The sequence below is a fragment of the Acanthopagrus latus genome, chromosome 14 (genome assembly GCF_904848185.1).
Source record: "Acanthopagrus latus isolate v.2019 chromosome 14, fAcaLat1.1, whole genome shotgun sequence".
Taxonomy (NCBI): Eukaryota; Metazoa; Chordata; class Actinopteri; order Spariformes; family Sparidae; genus Acanthopagrus; species Acanthopagrus latus.
This window is the reverse complement of record NC_051052.1, coordinates 20,414,663-20,429,374: the sequence shown is the minus strand read 5'-3', so window position 1 is coordinate 20,429,374 and position 14,712 is coordinate 20,414,663. Positions and strand designations below refer to the sequence as shown.

At 45.0% G+C, this 14,712-nt stretch overlaps 1 protein-coding gene across 2 annotated transcripts in view; it reads left to right on the top strand.

The window, feature by feature from the left end:
* Positions 1-6,824: 6,824 nt before the first annotated feature.
* Positions 6,825-14,712, top strand: part of trhde.2 (thyrotropin releasing hormone degrading enzyme, tandem duplicate 2) — a 180,046-nt gene continuing 172,158 nt past the window's right edge. Inside the window, exons 1-2 of one of the 2 annotated variants that reach the window (XM_037121443.1) lie at positions 6,825-7,325; positions 12,368-12,612. In XM_037121443.1, the coding sequence (XP_036977338.1) occupies positions 6,831-7,325; positions 12,368-12,612 (740 nt within the window). In that variant the 5' untranslated portion in view covers positions 6,825-6,830. The remainder of the gene's footprint in view (positions 7,326-12,367; positions 12,613-14,712) is intronic. The other variant, XM_037121441.1, reaches the window with a different exon arrangement.

Below are 14,712 nucleotides of genomic sequence, written 5' to 3'. Positions count from 1 at the left end.
GGGAAAAAGAATCTGTTGATGTTTTTTTTTGTTTTGTTTTGTGACTCGAATGAGAAGTAAATTTAATAGAAAGTGGAACTTTGCCAACAACTAAGAACAAAATAAGCAGTTGTTTTAGCAGTAAGATGACTTTTTTTCTGACCGTTTCACTTTATCAGTATGAAAGTGAATCAAAAAAAGTGTAAAAGATTGAATGAAAATGTTGTAAATATTATTTTACATGATTCCAACATATTTTTGAATTCATCCTCTTGTCCACCAGATGTCCCCGGACTTACCTCCTCACCTGATCACCTGCCTGCCACGCCCACCAACACACCTGTCCTCACTTCCCTCATCAGCTCAGCATTTACCTGTCTCACTGCCTCACCTGTCTCCACTCTCCTTCACCGGCCCTGCAGGTAACTAACCAGCTCGTTCTCACTCACACTGACTTTGTTTCTGTTCATTTTTCATAATCAGCTCTTTCGTCCAACACCTGTTTGCTCTGCGTATCAACACCTGGAACAGATTATAGAAACATGCAGCACATTTATAAAAAGTTGGCTCGTTTTTTGTGCTGCTGTTGGTCAGAATGATCGCCGTATTGATAAAATATCAGTGCACTGATGATTGATCTGCTCCTCACATCGTCTCAGTGAGTTAGGCGCATTTTAGTAAAGAGTCCAGCTTCTTTTTAATCAGCCGGTTCTGTTGTGGAGTGTGTAAGAACCAGAGCAACAACAGCCGGATTCACCTGGAGTCACCTGCATCACTCCAGAGTGAAGAGACGGCGGCACTGTGTGATCCATCAGCACCATTAACCCTGGTGAACTGTGCCTTCTGACGCATGTAACCATGGTAACTGCACACAACAAACATGACATGAACATTAAAAATGCTTGAAAATCGGACCAAAATTAATTTGATTTTCTGTTAACTAAAACTAGTAAAAACACTAACATCAGGTTCAGACAACCCAATAAAGTGCCCTCCTGGATACCCTGATGGTAAATAAAACATAGTAAAGTGCCCTCCTGGATACCCTGATGGTAAATAAAACATAGTAAAGTGCCCTCCTGGATACCCTGATGGTAAATAAAACATAATAAAGTGCCCTCCTGGATACCCTGATGGTAAATAAAACATAATAAAGTGCCCTCCTGGATGCCTATATGGTAAATAAAACATAATAAAGTGCCCTCCTGGATGCCTATATGGTAAATAAAACATAATAAAGTGCCCTCCTGGATGCCTATATGGTAAATAAAACATAATAAAGTGCCCTCCTGGATGCCCCTACAGTGGAGGAAACAAAATATATCCCGACTTTCTGCACGCTGGTGCCCTTTTTAGTTTTTGCCCACGCCCCTCAAAAATCCTGAGTCTGCCACTGCATTGTTGTCAAATCAATCTTCAAATACACAAAACAAGTTCTATTGAAACTATTAAAAACCATGTAGTAACAGTCACTCCCTGTGCTGATCACTATATCGCTTGTGTACAGATTGTGATGATGATGATGATGATGATGATGATGTCTCACAACCATCTTCATCTCTACGTCATAAACACTCTGTCTTCTTCTCCGAATAATTTATTCATTAAAAACCATTTTCACTGTGTTTTCTCTCAAACAGGGATCACAGGATCATGTCGGAATTAACTGCTGACAAACAACAAACACACACACACACACACACACACACACACACACACACACACACTATGTTCTGCTTGCATGTTGATGAACAGATTATAGACTTACCTTTCATTGCAATCTGTGAGCATCATTTACTGACATGGGAATAGCTGTGTGTGTGTGTGTGTGTGTGTGTGTGTGTGTGTGTGTGTGTGTGTGTGTGTGTGTGTGTGTGTGTGCGTGTGTGTGTGTGTGTGTGGTTTGGGAAGTCTGTCAATATTTTCCTCCGGCAGCAGTGACACAGTCACTGAGTCACATGTCAGATTCTCTCTCCCTCGCTGATGTGTGGCTCGACAACACAAATGGAAAAAAAAAAAGGTCCTCAAATCCTTTGATAAACTAAAAATACCTGCTGATCAGTCAAACTAATTTTACTTCCTTACAGGGGATGTTCACGCAGATCTGCTGGTGCGCTGAGTGTCTGGTGTCTGTTACAGGCTGACGTGTACATTTGTTGATATATCTGCATATCTTAGTTGTATTCATGACTTGGATGTAGACATAAACACTGTTCACATATTGAAAACTCATAATAGAGGTAAGATCTTAAGCCCAAGCCCGAGTCTGTGCCGGGCTTCTCTCTTGCTGACTTTTTTTTTTTTATAAATATATGTTTATAAAAATGTACACTAACACGATGTGTAACGCTAACATCACAGTGCGCTGAGGCGTTTCGAGGCCGTGAGTAGTTTTGGCCACGAGAGACCGTGATCCGCAAAAAAACAGAAGCTGCCTCATCACAACACGTACTGTACTAAACTCTTGCAATGACAATTCAAAGAACTCCTTCCTGTCTCTGTCTATTATCCACCCGTCATTGTTCTTCTTTGTCTCTCTGCCTCTCCCTCTCTCTTAAAGTGCCGCGCTAGATTCTTAAGGACGTACTGCTGCTGTGGTTTATGGCCCAATTTTCAACCCGTCAAAATGACGGACGGCCTTAAATTTTTCCCGTCAACTCTTAAAAAAATCCGTCAATGATGGAAAATTGTCGGTTAATGTAACCTCTGCAGACACAGAAATATAAAAGACGTAAATGTTTATACAGTCTTGTTTAACTTAGATTTCGTTACAAAAGACAGGCTTTAATTATCATAAATCACCCCTCCTCCTCCCGAGTCCTCACAAATAAAATATGAAATTTCAGGTTTGCTTCGGGCTCGGGCCTGCAAATCAAATTAATTGGTCGGGCTCGGGCTGGGTCAGGCTTTAATACCCGTGGGCCTGGGTCGGGTCGGGCTGGATTTTTTAGGCCCGATCTTACCTCTAACTCATAATTTCATTTTAAATGACCTGAAGGCAGCCACAGCTACATGTTAATTAACCACTCTGACCTCCTCTGTATGTGGATTCTGTTGCTTTAAAACCTTTTTCAATATATATTTTTATTTATTTATTTTTTTTTGAGGTGCAAAATGGTTCTTTGATCACAGGTTCCATTAATTAACAGACTTCCAGTGCAAAGGTACAGCACATCAACAATCAGTTCAATTTTGTACAAGGTAATTTATTCATCATTACACAACACAGGGCTGCATAACGAAATGAAAGTTTGAATAGAAGAGCTGGAGAGACGGGTCTCTGTACAGATGTTCTGGATGTTGAGGTGGAGACGGGTCTCTGTACAGATGTTCTGGGTGTCGATGTGGAGACGGGTCTCTGTACAGATGTTCTGGATGTTGAGGTCTCTGTACAGATGTTCTGGATGTTGATGTGGAGACGGGTCTCTGTACAGATGTTCTGGATGATGAGGTGGAGACGGGTCTCTGTACAGATGTTCTGGATGTTGAGGTGGAGACGGGTCTCCGTACAGATGTTCTGGATGATGAGGTGGAGACGGGTCTCTGTACAGATGTTCTGGATGTTGAGGTGGAGACGGGTCTCTGTACAGATGTTCTGGATGTTGAGGTGGAGACGGGTCTCTGTACAGATGTTCTGGATGATGAGGTGGAGACGGGTCTCTGTACAGATGTTCTGGATGATGAGGTGGAGACGGGTCTCTGTACAGATGTTCTGGATGTTGAGGTGGAGACGGGTCTCTGTACAGATGTTCTGGATGTTGAGGTGGAGACGGGTCTCTGTACAGATGTTCTGGTGGAGGTCAGGATTACTGGTGATGCTTCAGGCACTTGGTCAAACCAGTGTAAGTCACAAATTATCTTCTTTCAGCCTTTAGAAGCTTCAGCCAAGTCAGCTAAGAAATAATAATAGCATAAGTTGGTAGTCTCCCTCTACATGAATGACTGATACATTGTACCAGTAACTCACAGAGAGTCACGCCCATAAATCGTGCAATGCATCATGGGTGCTCAGAGCAGTGTGGACTCAGATTGTTTGAGTGGTCGGGAATAAGATCAGAATCAATGCGACTGATCCAGGATCAACCTCTGCTGTGTTTGTCACTGTGTTCACTTTCAGCCGCTTCAGGAGTCGTCTTCAGTCGCTGCTGCAGAAAACGCAGCATTTCCTGTAACGCTCCTTGAAAATAAAAGCTCTACTTTTATTGTGAAGAAGTTACAGGAAATTAAACGTGTTTGTAGCTGAATTAGTGGAGAAATCTACAGAAGAAACAGGGTCAGCCAGCTGATCTCCCCCTGCTGGGTTAGTGTGTGGGGTTAGAGGTGTGTGTGTCTGTGTGTGTGTGTGTGTGTGTGTGTGTGTGTGTGTGTGTGTGTGTGTGTGTGTGTGTGTGTGACAGCGACTCACTTTTCTTTCATCATTAATTTTCTTTTGTCTGGTTTTTGGAGTGAATCCAGAGAGAATCGAACAGAACAGAGAAGAAGAGACGAGAGAGGAGGAGACACACACACACACACACACACACACACACACACACAAGCACACGCACACTCACACACTCACACACACACACACGAGCACACGCACACTCACACACACACACACACACACACAAGCACACTCACACACACACGAGCACACGCACACTCACACACACACACACACACACACACACACACACACACACACACACACACACACACACACACACACACACACTTGCTCCCCCCCTCTCTCTCTCTCTCAGTCAGCGCGTGCCTCTCGGTCTGAGCGGACCGCACGAGACTCTTCCTCGGTCCTCCTCACCATCACCATCCTCCTGCTCCTCCTCCTCCTCCTCCTCTTCTTCTTCTTCCTCCTCCTCCTCCTCCTCTTCCTCGGTGGACGGATGGAGGGATGCTGACAGGAGCTTCACCTCCATCATCTCCACCCTCCTCATCATCAGCGGGAGCAGAGGGAGGAGAGGAGCCGCAGCGGCAGCAGCTCTCCGCGGGCTAAAAAGTTGAGGAGGATCCGGTTTAATAACGGAACCGCCGGAGGGTCTGGAGCCCGGCGGTAACCCGGGATAATCCGGCTCACACGGTTTATTTCCACTTTGGACTGCACGGAAACGGATCCGGTTCTGGAGGGATTATTGTGTGTTGAACGGGATCCTGGTCTCTCTGTGACGTTGGGAGGTTTTAACGGAGCCGGTTTGGCTCGAACACTCAAACTGATCAGGACCGGATTTCTTTCCCGGGTGGACCTGACTCGGTCCGGACTGATGGTCACCTCCGCATCCTCCTGAGGTGATAATCCAACAGTAGAAAAAGAAGAAGAGGAAGAGGAGGGACGGCAGGTGTTATTTTAACGGATCACAACCACCGGGAGGTCCCTGATCCTCCAGCGACCGACCGGACCCGGATCTCACCGCGTCCCAACCGGGTCGAGAGAAGTTACCGGACGTGTCATGAACAGAACGGACCAATCGATGGATTTGAACGCTTCTTCTCTCCTTTTGTTGCGTCCTCTTTAAGATCAATACAATTCCGGAGTATCAATCAATTTTAATCCATTTTTCATCCATCAGCCACCGCGAGCCGTGACGCTCAGGGGGTCCGGAGCGGGATCAACCCACGTGCCGGCCGTAAATTATCCACTTAACCCCCTCAAGAGGGACCCGGGACGAGAGAGGCAGGTTCAGACTGCAGAGAGAGAGAGTTATTAGCCTCAGTGCACATCTGCTCTGCGGAGATAAATCAACTAAAACGGTTCTGAAAAGGCAGTAAAATCACTTTAAGGTCCAAACAGAGACGCGTGTCCTCAGGTTCCAACTGTAAACTGCTTAACTTCATGTCAAACCAACTGAAAACAGACATGTGTGGTTAATTAGTTACATTTTTGCGACAGAATTGTCGGAAAAAGATGAACAATTTGAGCCCAGATTTGAATTTTACCACAAAAATGAAAACATAGTCTAAAATATTGGCTCCTGAGTTGTGAACTCATCTTCTCCCCCGACTGTAAAAGTGAAGTGTAATCAAAATAATCTTCTTGTTGTTCACCCGAGGCTCCTCACACTGACCTTAATGTCCTGTAAGGCATTTTCCTCTCCCTCTGAATCATCATAATAATCCCATAATAGTCCTGTAGGGCTGCATTTATGCTTCATAGCCGGCGTGGAAGAGCTTTAACTCCGAAGAAATTAACTTTATCACGACCCGGGGACGACAACCTGCCGCTTTTAAATCTCCTGTGATGGTTTTTTTTTACGCTTTTTGTTTAGGATCTCTGTCTTAAAGTGATGAAAATGTGGATTTTAACACATAATCTGTGATTAATCCGGCTTTAACGAGGCTTGATTCACAGTCCGACGCGTCTCTCTGAGTTCATCTCATCCAGCTGATTCCCCGGTGAAACTTTATGGATGGTACGCTCACTGTACATCCACATCCTCAACAGTATACCTCCTCCTCCACCTCCTCCTCCTCCTCCTCCTCCTCTAGAACTTGATATCGAGCCACGCAGCATTGATTTTTTTTTTCTTCCTCACCGCAAAACCAAAGCGCACACGACATTCTCATTCTTCCTGGTTAGTCAGTTGTGTTGGCTGAAATGTAAGACGTGCCGCGGTGTTGATTTTCCATCTCGACTCTGAGAGCTGAAGGACGTTCACACCGGTTCAGGTCAGAGTTCAGGTGTTTTCAGAGATACGACTGCTGGAGGCTCGACGGACTGCGGGCAGGAACCTTTCGGACCGATCCAGAACACAGGAGTGAATCCGATCTGAGCATAAATGAGTGGCTCTCTGAAGCGTTTCTGACCCTGAACCTCGAGGACTTTTCTTTGCCGTCAGAGTGACACTTTCAGCTAAATGGGTCTGAACGACAGCAGCCCCGGCGCCATGCGGAATGGCCGAGGCCTCTCCGACCAGTGGGCCGAGTCGGTGGTGGTCCGGCCTCGAACCACAGAGCGCCACATCACGGTGCACAAACGGATGGTGCTGGGCTTCGCTCTGTCCATCCTCACCCTCATCATAGTCACGGCGGTGGCTGTGGTGCTCAGCGTCCGCTTCGAGGAATGCGCCGGACGAGATCGCGACGGAGCTGCTGGGGAGTCCGGGTCGAGGGGCGGCGGAGGGTCGGCGAAGCTGAATGGCAGCAAAGGCGAGAGGACGGGCGAGAGGGCGGACGAGGAGGGGGTCCAGCCGTGGAGGAACTCCCGGCTGCCGGGTTCCCTGAGGCCGCGGCACTACGACCTGCAGCTCGCCGTCTACATGGACAACTTCACCTTCTCCGGAGAGGTCAGCGTCGAGCTGGAGTGCGTCAACGCCACCAGGTTCATCGTGCTGCACACCGACCGCCTCGAGGTACGGATCGATGTCGTGATCCTCAATTATCTTAACGGCTGTTTGCAGTGACTTTTAGTTTGAGTTAGAGTCTCGTAACATTTCGAGTTCCGCAGTGATACCCTGTCGTTTCATGCCATTAAATACTGAAACGCAGTCCTGAACTGTGGTCACTGGCTTGGCAGCTTTGTGCCAATAAACAGGGAACAGTAGAAATGCAGCACAGAGTCCAGTGAAAATGTTTCTGTGGTTTGTTTTTTATATCTTTTCCTTCAGTCTCTCTTTCAAACTGGATGCGAACATATCCTGAACTCCAATGCGCATCAAAGCGTCGCAAAAAGGGGTGAAAATTGGCTCGTTTGATCGCCGATCAGAGGCGGAGCTGATAAATATAATCCACAGTTTTTTGACCCGAGAGTGAATGCTTATTGTACCCTCTCCCATTAAGGACAAAAGCCAGATATTAGCGTGCATGAGTGGGTGTTTTTTTTTGTCCAAACAGAGCGCAGCACATCACCAGCAGTTCACTGGAAACACAAATAATAAGTCTCTCAGATCTGACCCCATAGTGAGCATCAGTGTACTCATTACATTAAATATGAATCTCCACATTTGATGTTCGTATCTCTTGTAAACACGGAAGGTTTGGCTCGAGGTCAGCATCAAAGTCTGAGGGCTCGACGGTCGTCCTCTGAGAATCATGAATATACCAACACAAGCTTATTTTGAGAGCCCGTTTAAAAATAACAAACGTTGATTTACAAGCAGATTACATAAAACACAGCAGTTTCCAGATAACATAACAAAATAAAGCACAAAGACAGTAAAGACCAAAGAGTGATGAAGCATCTTCATGATGATAATTCACAGGTCAAAGTAAAACTGACAGATTGTCAGGTGACGGGCGCCACAGTCAAGTTAGCATCAATGTCTGGTTAGACTTTCAAAATAAAGCTTGTTGAGAAACAGTTTACATTTTATAACATATGATTACATTTGATGAGGATAAAGTGTTTTGGGAAATGATCATACTTTGAGTTTAAAGGAGCAGTCTGAAGACGAGAAAGATCGTCGCTGGTTGATTTTAAATGAACTCTTAAAGGACGCATTTTATACTGTTTTACTTTGTTTATATGTGGCGGACCCTGCCACCTTCCTAGCTTCAAACAGTGTTCTTGGACCTTATGTCCCTCTGAGAACAGTTTGTTTACTCACTTAAGGAAAAAAGGCTTTATTATTGGCTCATTTATATCGTAAATATTAAAAATCTGGGTTGAATTTTGTTCCCCAAAAACGACGTGATGACCCTTTAAATCATCATATTTAGTCGTCATGTAACGTATCTCTTGACTCTCAAACAGGACTTGAATTTGGTCGGAGGAAAAGTCCTGTTGACGACCCGTCCAGCCCCTGAAACCAAACCAGATTCAAGAATGTGTGAATGGCTTCAGTGACTTTTCTGTGTCAAGGAAAAAAAAAAAAGAAAAAAGGAAGAAATTATTTTATTTTTTGAGCCTCAGACTTGTTTTTTCTTTTTGCTGTGGTATCGTTTTTTATTCTATTTCTAGTATCGTATCAAACTTTAAAATTCTGCCATTGTGACCGGCTCAGATCAGAAAGTGCACATGTATTGAAAAATTAATGTTTGCAGGCGATGCTCACGTACTGAATATAATTATTTCACGACGCCGGCCGACTCCTGAGCACCCGGCACAGAAGCGAAGGGTTTATTTTTAGACAAACTGTGTTGTGCAGAGGGCGAAGCGCTGGTGTTGTAGCTGTAGTGGATATATCACCTGGAGAGAATTCTGTCAGCAATGACCAATGAGTCTGTTGCACCTGCTCCAAACCCCGCCTCCGTCCCCTCTGTCGTCCAATCAGATGTCCGTACCGTAACACACAGACGGAGACGGCAGGTGCCTCGCCGCCTGTGGATGTACATAGTTTCCTGATGATTCTCTCCAAACAACGGCTCGTTTGCATCCAGGTCTGCTCTGTGTGCTGGAAAAACAAACGCCGCTCTCTAACAAAGAATGTTTATTTCCAGATTTGGCCTCAGAGATTTCCTTAACGAGGCTAATTAACCATCAAAGTTGCAGTTTCAGCCGAATTTCCCCGAGACGTGTGCGGTGAGAGAAAGCCTCAGAGAAACGCCCGAGTAACGTGATTTTTCAGGCCGGTCATCTCGACTAATGTGCGAGAAGGATAAATCTGTCTATTTTTGGGCAGAGGCCAATTAAAAACCCTGCAGCCTTCTTTTTTGTTTGCATGCGAGCACGCTGTGAATTAAGAGGTGTTGTTGGGCGCCAGACAGGTCTCCTAAGGTTCCCTCAGAGTCGATACATTATTAAAAGAAAATTGTCAGGGTGCGATAAGGCCAAAAACACAAATGTGGATAAAAATACAACCTGCTGGTAGAAAAGAGGACGGAGAAAATACTTCCTGCTGCACAAAGTGCTTTATTCTCCGAGTCGAAGGAACGTCTGGAGTCCAGAATGAATTCAGCATTCGACAAAACCGAAGTGGAAAAGTGCTAAAAGCATCATCGAGGTTTTTTTTTTTTACATGTGCATGATTTATTAGAGAAGCTACAAATCCTCCGCCGAGCTATCACCAGTTCTTACAGTGATTTCCTTCTTCCTGAGCAGCGATTGGTTACAGGAAAGATGAACTTGCAGCGACCTCATTGGTGTTTGAAGGTCAAGCCCAGGGTCGCATCACTGACCAGAGAGATGTGATCCCAAAAAAAAAGACAGAATATTCAAACAGCTGCATGTTTAAATGTCTGACAGGGATCAGATCAGCCCAGAAGTCAAACCAGCAAACAAACAATTAAAAAAAAGGCATTTTGGTTGGGAGGAACATTTGAAGGCGTCACGGAGCGTGGCGATGCGTTCGCTGACTCGCCAGAAAACCGTGAAAAAACATCCTTTTAATCCCCGATGTTTCCTCTCTGTGTCAGCAGGCTCTCTGTTCGTATTGATCACTTCATTCATCAAAGAGCGGACACACACTCACAGAAACAGATACAGACACACACACCCGGCGTTTGATTGGCCGAGGGCTGCTGATAGAGACCTAATGGTTCTCATTGTTGCCGGGCGTCTTCCCATCAGGCACTGCTGCTCATCTCGGAGGGATAGTTTGATCCTCTCCGTTTCTGATTAACGATGTTTGTGAGTGCTGGTGTGGATTTCTCTCATCGTGTCGAGTCTCGAGTCATTTATTTTCGGTTGAGTCGGGTTACGAGTCGTCAGACAGACGCGAGTCCACATCTCCTCAGTCTGGACGCTTTCTGTTGAAGAGCTGCACTGTCAGGACATTCTGAAGTTCAGCAGCTCAAAGATCAGAGTTGGGCTTGAAAAGAAAGTTAGTTTTCCACAATGACAGTCGACTCATCCATTCAAATGAGGGTTAAATGAGTCGACTTTGGCCCGAGATTCTGATGGTTCTGAGCTCAAAGAGTAGAAGAAATGAAATGTAATTCTGCTTTTCCATCCCAAACACCACAGCTTCTGTCTTTACTGACATTTTCCTCTCTTCCTGTTGCCGCTGTCTGGTGAGAGGACTCGAACCTCCGTGATTTCTTTGAGTGCAGCGAGTTTGGCGACACTGCATTTAATTACCTGCAAATCTCCACCATCTTCATTATAAGCTCCGGTCTAATCAGTGAGGATAAGTGAAAACACCTGCGAGGGTTTTGCTGCTCTTCACTCACAGTCTGCCGGTGCTGCTTCATCGTCGCCATCATCATCATCATCATCATCATCGTGGTCAGTTTGACTCTGCAGCCTCAGAATTAAATATGGATGAACTTTGGTAAACGGGCAGATGTTCGTTCTGTCTGTCTTGCTTGCTTCATTTCAGCTGTCAGACACGCTTTGCTTCTTTTGAACTCTTCGGAGCCGCCTGCGGCGTGGACCCGGTCACGTCACCGCGGTCGAGTCCAGCGTTTCAAATTGCAGCTCGCAGCAAATCAGGTGTTGCCTGGCAACGGCTTTCATCAAACAAACTGTAAAGGTGCTGAGAGTGCTGCAAATCTCTTACTTTGAAGGGCAACGTTTCACTCTGTTGATTGTTGGACGACCTGAACAACAGAGGGCGCTGTTCACAGTGAAGCCTTCAGACTGCAACTGAAGCCGAATGTTCAGCTTTCTACCTTCAGCAGCTGTTGAGACTGCGTAATGCTTTGTCATAGTTAGATCTATTATTTTATCTAAAGTCAGTGTTTACCACACATATACTTTACTTTGGTGGTCCAATCAAGTATTTTTGAGACATTTTGGCTATTTTGAATGTGTTTTTTATCTGTGTGAACCTGTATTTATTCGAATGAATCCATCCAAGATCGATCCTCACTTCTACAGCTTCCACCTACTTTCAGTCACACAAGAAACACAGAAGAAGAAGAATCTCTCTGGAGTTACATCCCTCCTGCAAACACACCGAATGTGATGCAGCCTCTTCTGTTTAATGCGGTTGTTGGCTGTTATAATGTCATTCGATACCATGTTGGTTTTGATAGTGTTGACAGGCGACATGAAGCCAGATGCTGGGGTGGAGGCGGGGCTTCTGATATGACATCAGCAACATCAACAGTGTTTGCAAACGTTACGTCCTGCAGTTTAAATGGGTACAAATTCGAATTGCGAGATTCCCCGAGTTGATTTTTGTCACTCCCCGGGCAACATACTCAGAAAAAGCAGAGATTGGTGCGTGACAATGATCAGTTTCATGCTGGGGATGTTGGACTCGAGCCTGCAAATGGAGGCGGTTCGTCAGCAGCAGCAGTAAATAATTGTAGCTGATCGTGTGCAGCAGTTTGCATTTGATAAGTCTCAGTGAAAGAACAGCAAACATAAGTTGATGATCTGAAGTAGCTCTTAACCCTGATCATACATCTTTAAAAAGCTACATTTTTCATTACTAATAAAAGCAAATGTCTGAACCCTCGAGAGCAAATGATTCCCCTCCTCATTTGCAAAGCTGATTATTTTAATATTTCAGGTCCAAGTGAGGCTGAGGTTCGTTCATCATCCTGCTTCCTGTCCTTCCTCCTTCAGGTGGACCGGGTGTCCGTCACAGCAGAAGGCAGCGCCGGTGGCCGCCAAGCCAACAGGCCAGGGGGCGGAGTCATGCGCATTCACCGCCACTTCCCCTACCCGGCCAATCAGATGTACGTGGTGGTGCTGCACCGCGAACTGAAGCCGATGAGGGTTTACAGGCTGAACATGAGCTTCGACGCCGCCATCGAGGACGAGCTGCTGGGCTTCTTCAGGAGCTCATACACCCTGCAGAGAGAGAGACGGTACACACACACACACACACACACACACACACACACAGTGAAACACACTAATTTTTCCTGCAGCAGCAGGTGGTTCAACTAGAAAAGGTCAGCGCTTCACATCCACGACATTGATTAACTCACACACGCCACTCACAGTGTGTGTGTGCGCATGTGTGAGTGTGTGTTAAACATATCAAACCACACACACAAACACACACACACACACACACACAGACCACTCACTATCCTTATGAATTTCCCATAAGCCTCTGCTGCAGAGTTGTTTCCACATCAGATTTCTTCCCCACGGTGCTGATGGGAAACAGACTGTGTGCTGATACATTTATTATTTCACTTTGTGTGTGTGTGAGTGTGAGTGTGTGTGTGTGTGTGTGTGTGTGTGTGTGTGTGTGTGTGTGATACCACAGGGACAGAACATTTTATCTACGTCTGTTCCAATTATTGCAGAAACACAAAGTCATATTTAATTGATGAAATCAGGATGAAATCTTGCTTGTGATTGGATGGAGGGGAACAAAGCCACGACCATATAAGGACTCTCTCAGACTAAAAAACTTTGAATCCTGAGGTCATTAAACATGCAGTATTTCCTCTGTATTACACTCCGGGTGTTCACAAGCTTTTGATTGGCTGGAAGCTGTGGAGGGTCAGATGAAATACAATCATATGAGTGTCGTAGTTTTTTAAAATCTGACAAGAACTCGCCTCAAAACGGCAGAATTCTGTGAAAGTTACTTTACCAACATGAACAGAAATCTCTGTAACTACAAGGTCGACGCTTGAGATTAAGAATCAGCAGATCTCACTGGTTCAGAGTAAAGAAACACTTAGTTACTTACACAATAAATATTTGATTTCCCTCCAACAAAACTTTGCTTTATTTTGGATACAGCACCTCGTAAAACAGCTTTGACAAGCAAGCAAAAGCAGGAAGTTCAAGAAGACAGTATTTCAGAATAAACACAAGGACACACAAACATGAAAGTAATATGAAAAAGGAAATAAATAAGAAGGTTAAAACAGTAAAATGTAGCAAAGCAACGTTAGAGAGACTTTAGTCGAGATCTATTCGCGTCAGAATCTCCGTCTCAGCTTTTATATGGCTTCTTATACTGTTTGCATGAAATACTACAGTCACTAACACCAATCTGTGGACAGGCATCATATTTGCTTCTCTTGTTGTCGCTGCTCGGTGCTGTTAATGTGTTTTAGTTTCGGTATAAATGACGTTTCAGCTGAACTTCTTATTGAATGGGAACTAATCTACATGTGGACGGTGTCACTTTTTATTGTATTTACTTCAGAATGAGGAGTTAAAGCAAAAAAAAATAAAGTTGTGTGGAGAAGCAGCTGTACGACGTTGTGTTAACATCAGCAGTAACTTAATCCGGCTGCAGGAGGGCGAACAGTAAACAGTGAGGCTGATTCAATGAGGTACGATTGTGACGGATTACACGCTGCATTAGATGCAAATGCACTGGAAGGGCGTCGGAGGAAGACTGCCAGCAATAAAGTGCATCAGAAACGAACGTTTGACTTCATGAGCCTTTGACCTGATGACTTAAAAACAGTTGGAGAGGTCACAAACCAGAACAGTGAAGTGAAAACACATCTTAAAGTAACGATGTAGAACAATGTGTAAATATAAAACATGCATGATCGCATGTTTTGACTCTAGCATCCAAACTTTCTTGCAGATTAAGACATCTGTTTAGAAATAGACATTACATTTAGCAGATGCTTTAGTCTGAATTGACGTGCAGGGTTGCTGATCAGAACATCAGGAGCAGTTGGAGGTTCAGTATCTTGCCCAGGGGCACGTCAACCAGAGGAATCGAACCAGTGACCTTCCAATAACAAGACGCTGGTTCTCCCCTCTGATCCACAGCCGCCCCCGCCGAGTCAGCAGTGTCATGAACGAACTAATATGATCCTGAAATGTTGAATGATTAACAGTGAACAGGATGTTCTGAGCTGGAAACTTTTGTTGTTTTTCGTGAAGAACAATTCAACCACGATCAGCACGGTCACAGATCCATCTCCTCATGACCATCATCGGTCCAGCTCTGCTAAACTGACTTATAACAACAGTATTTC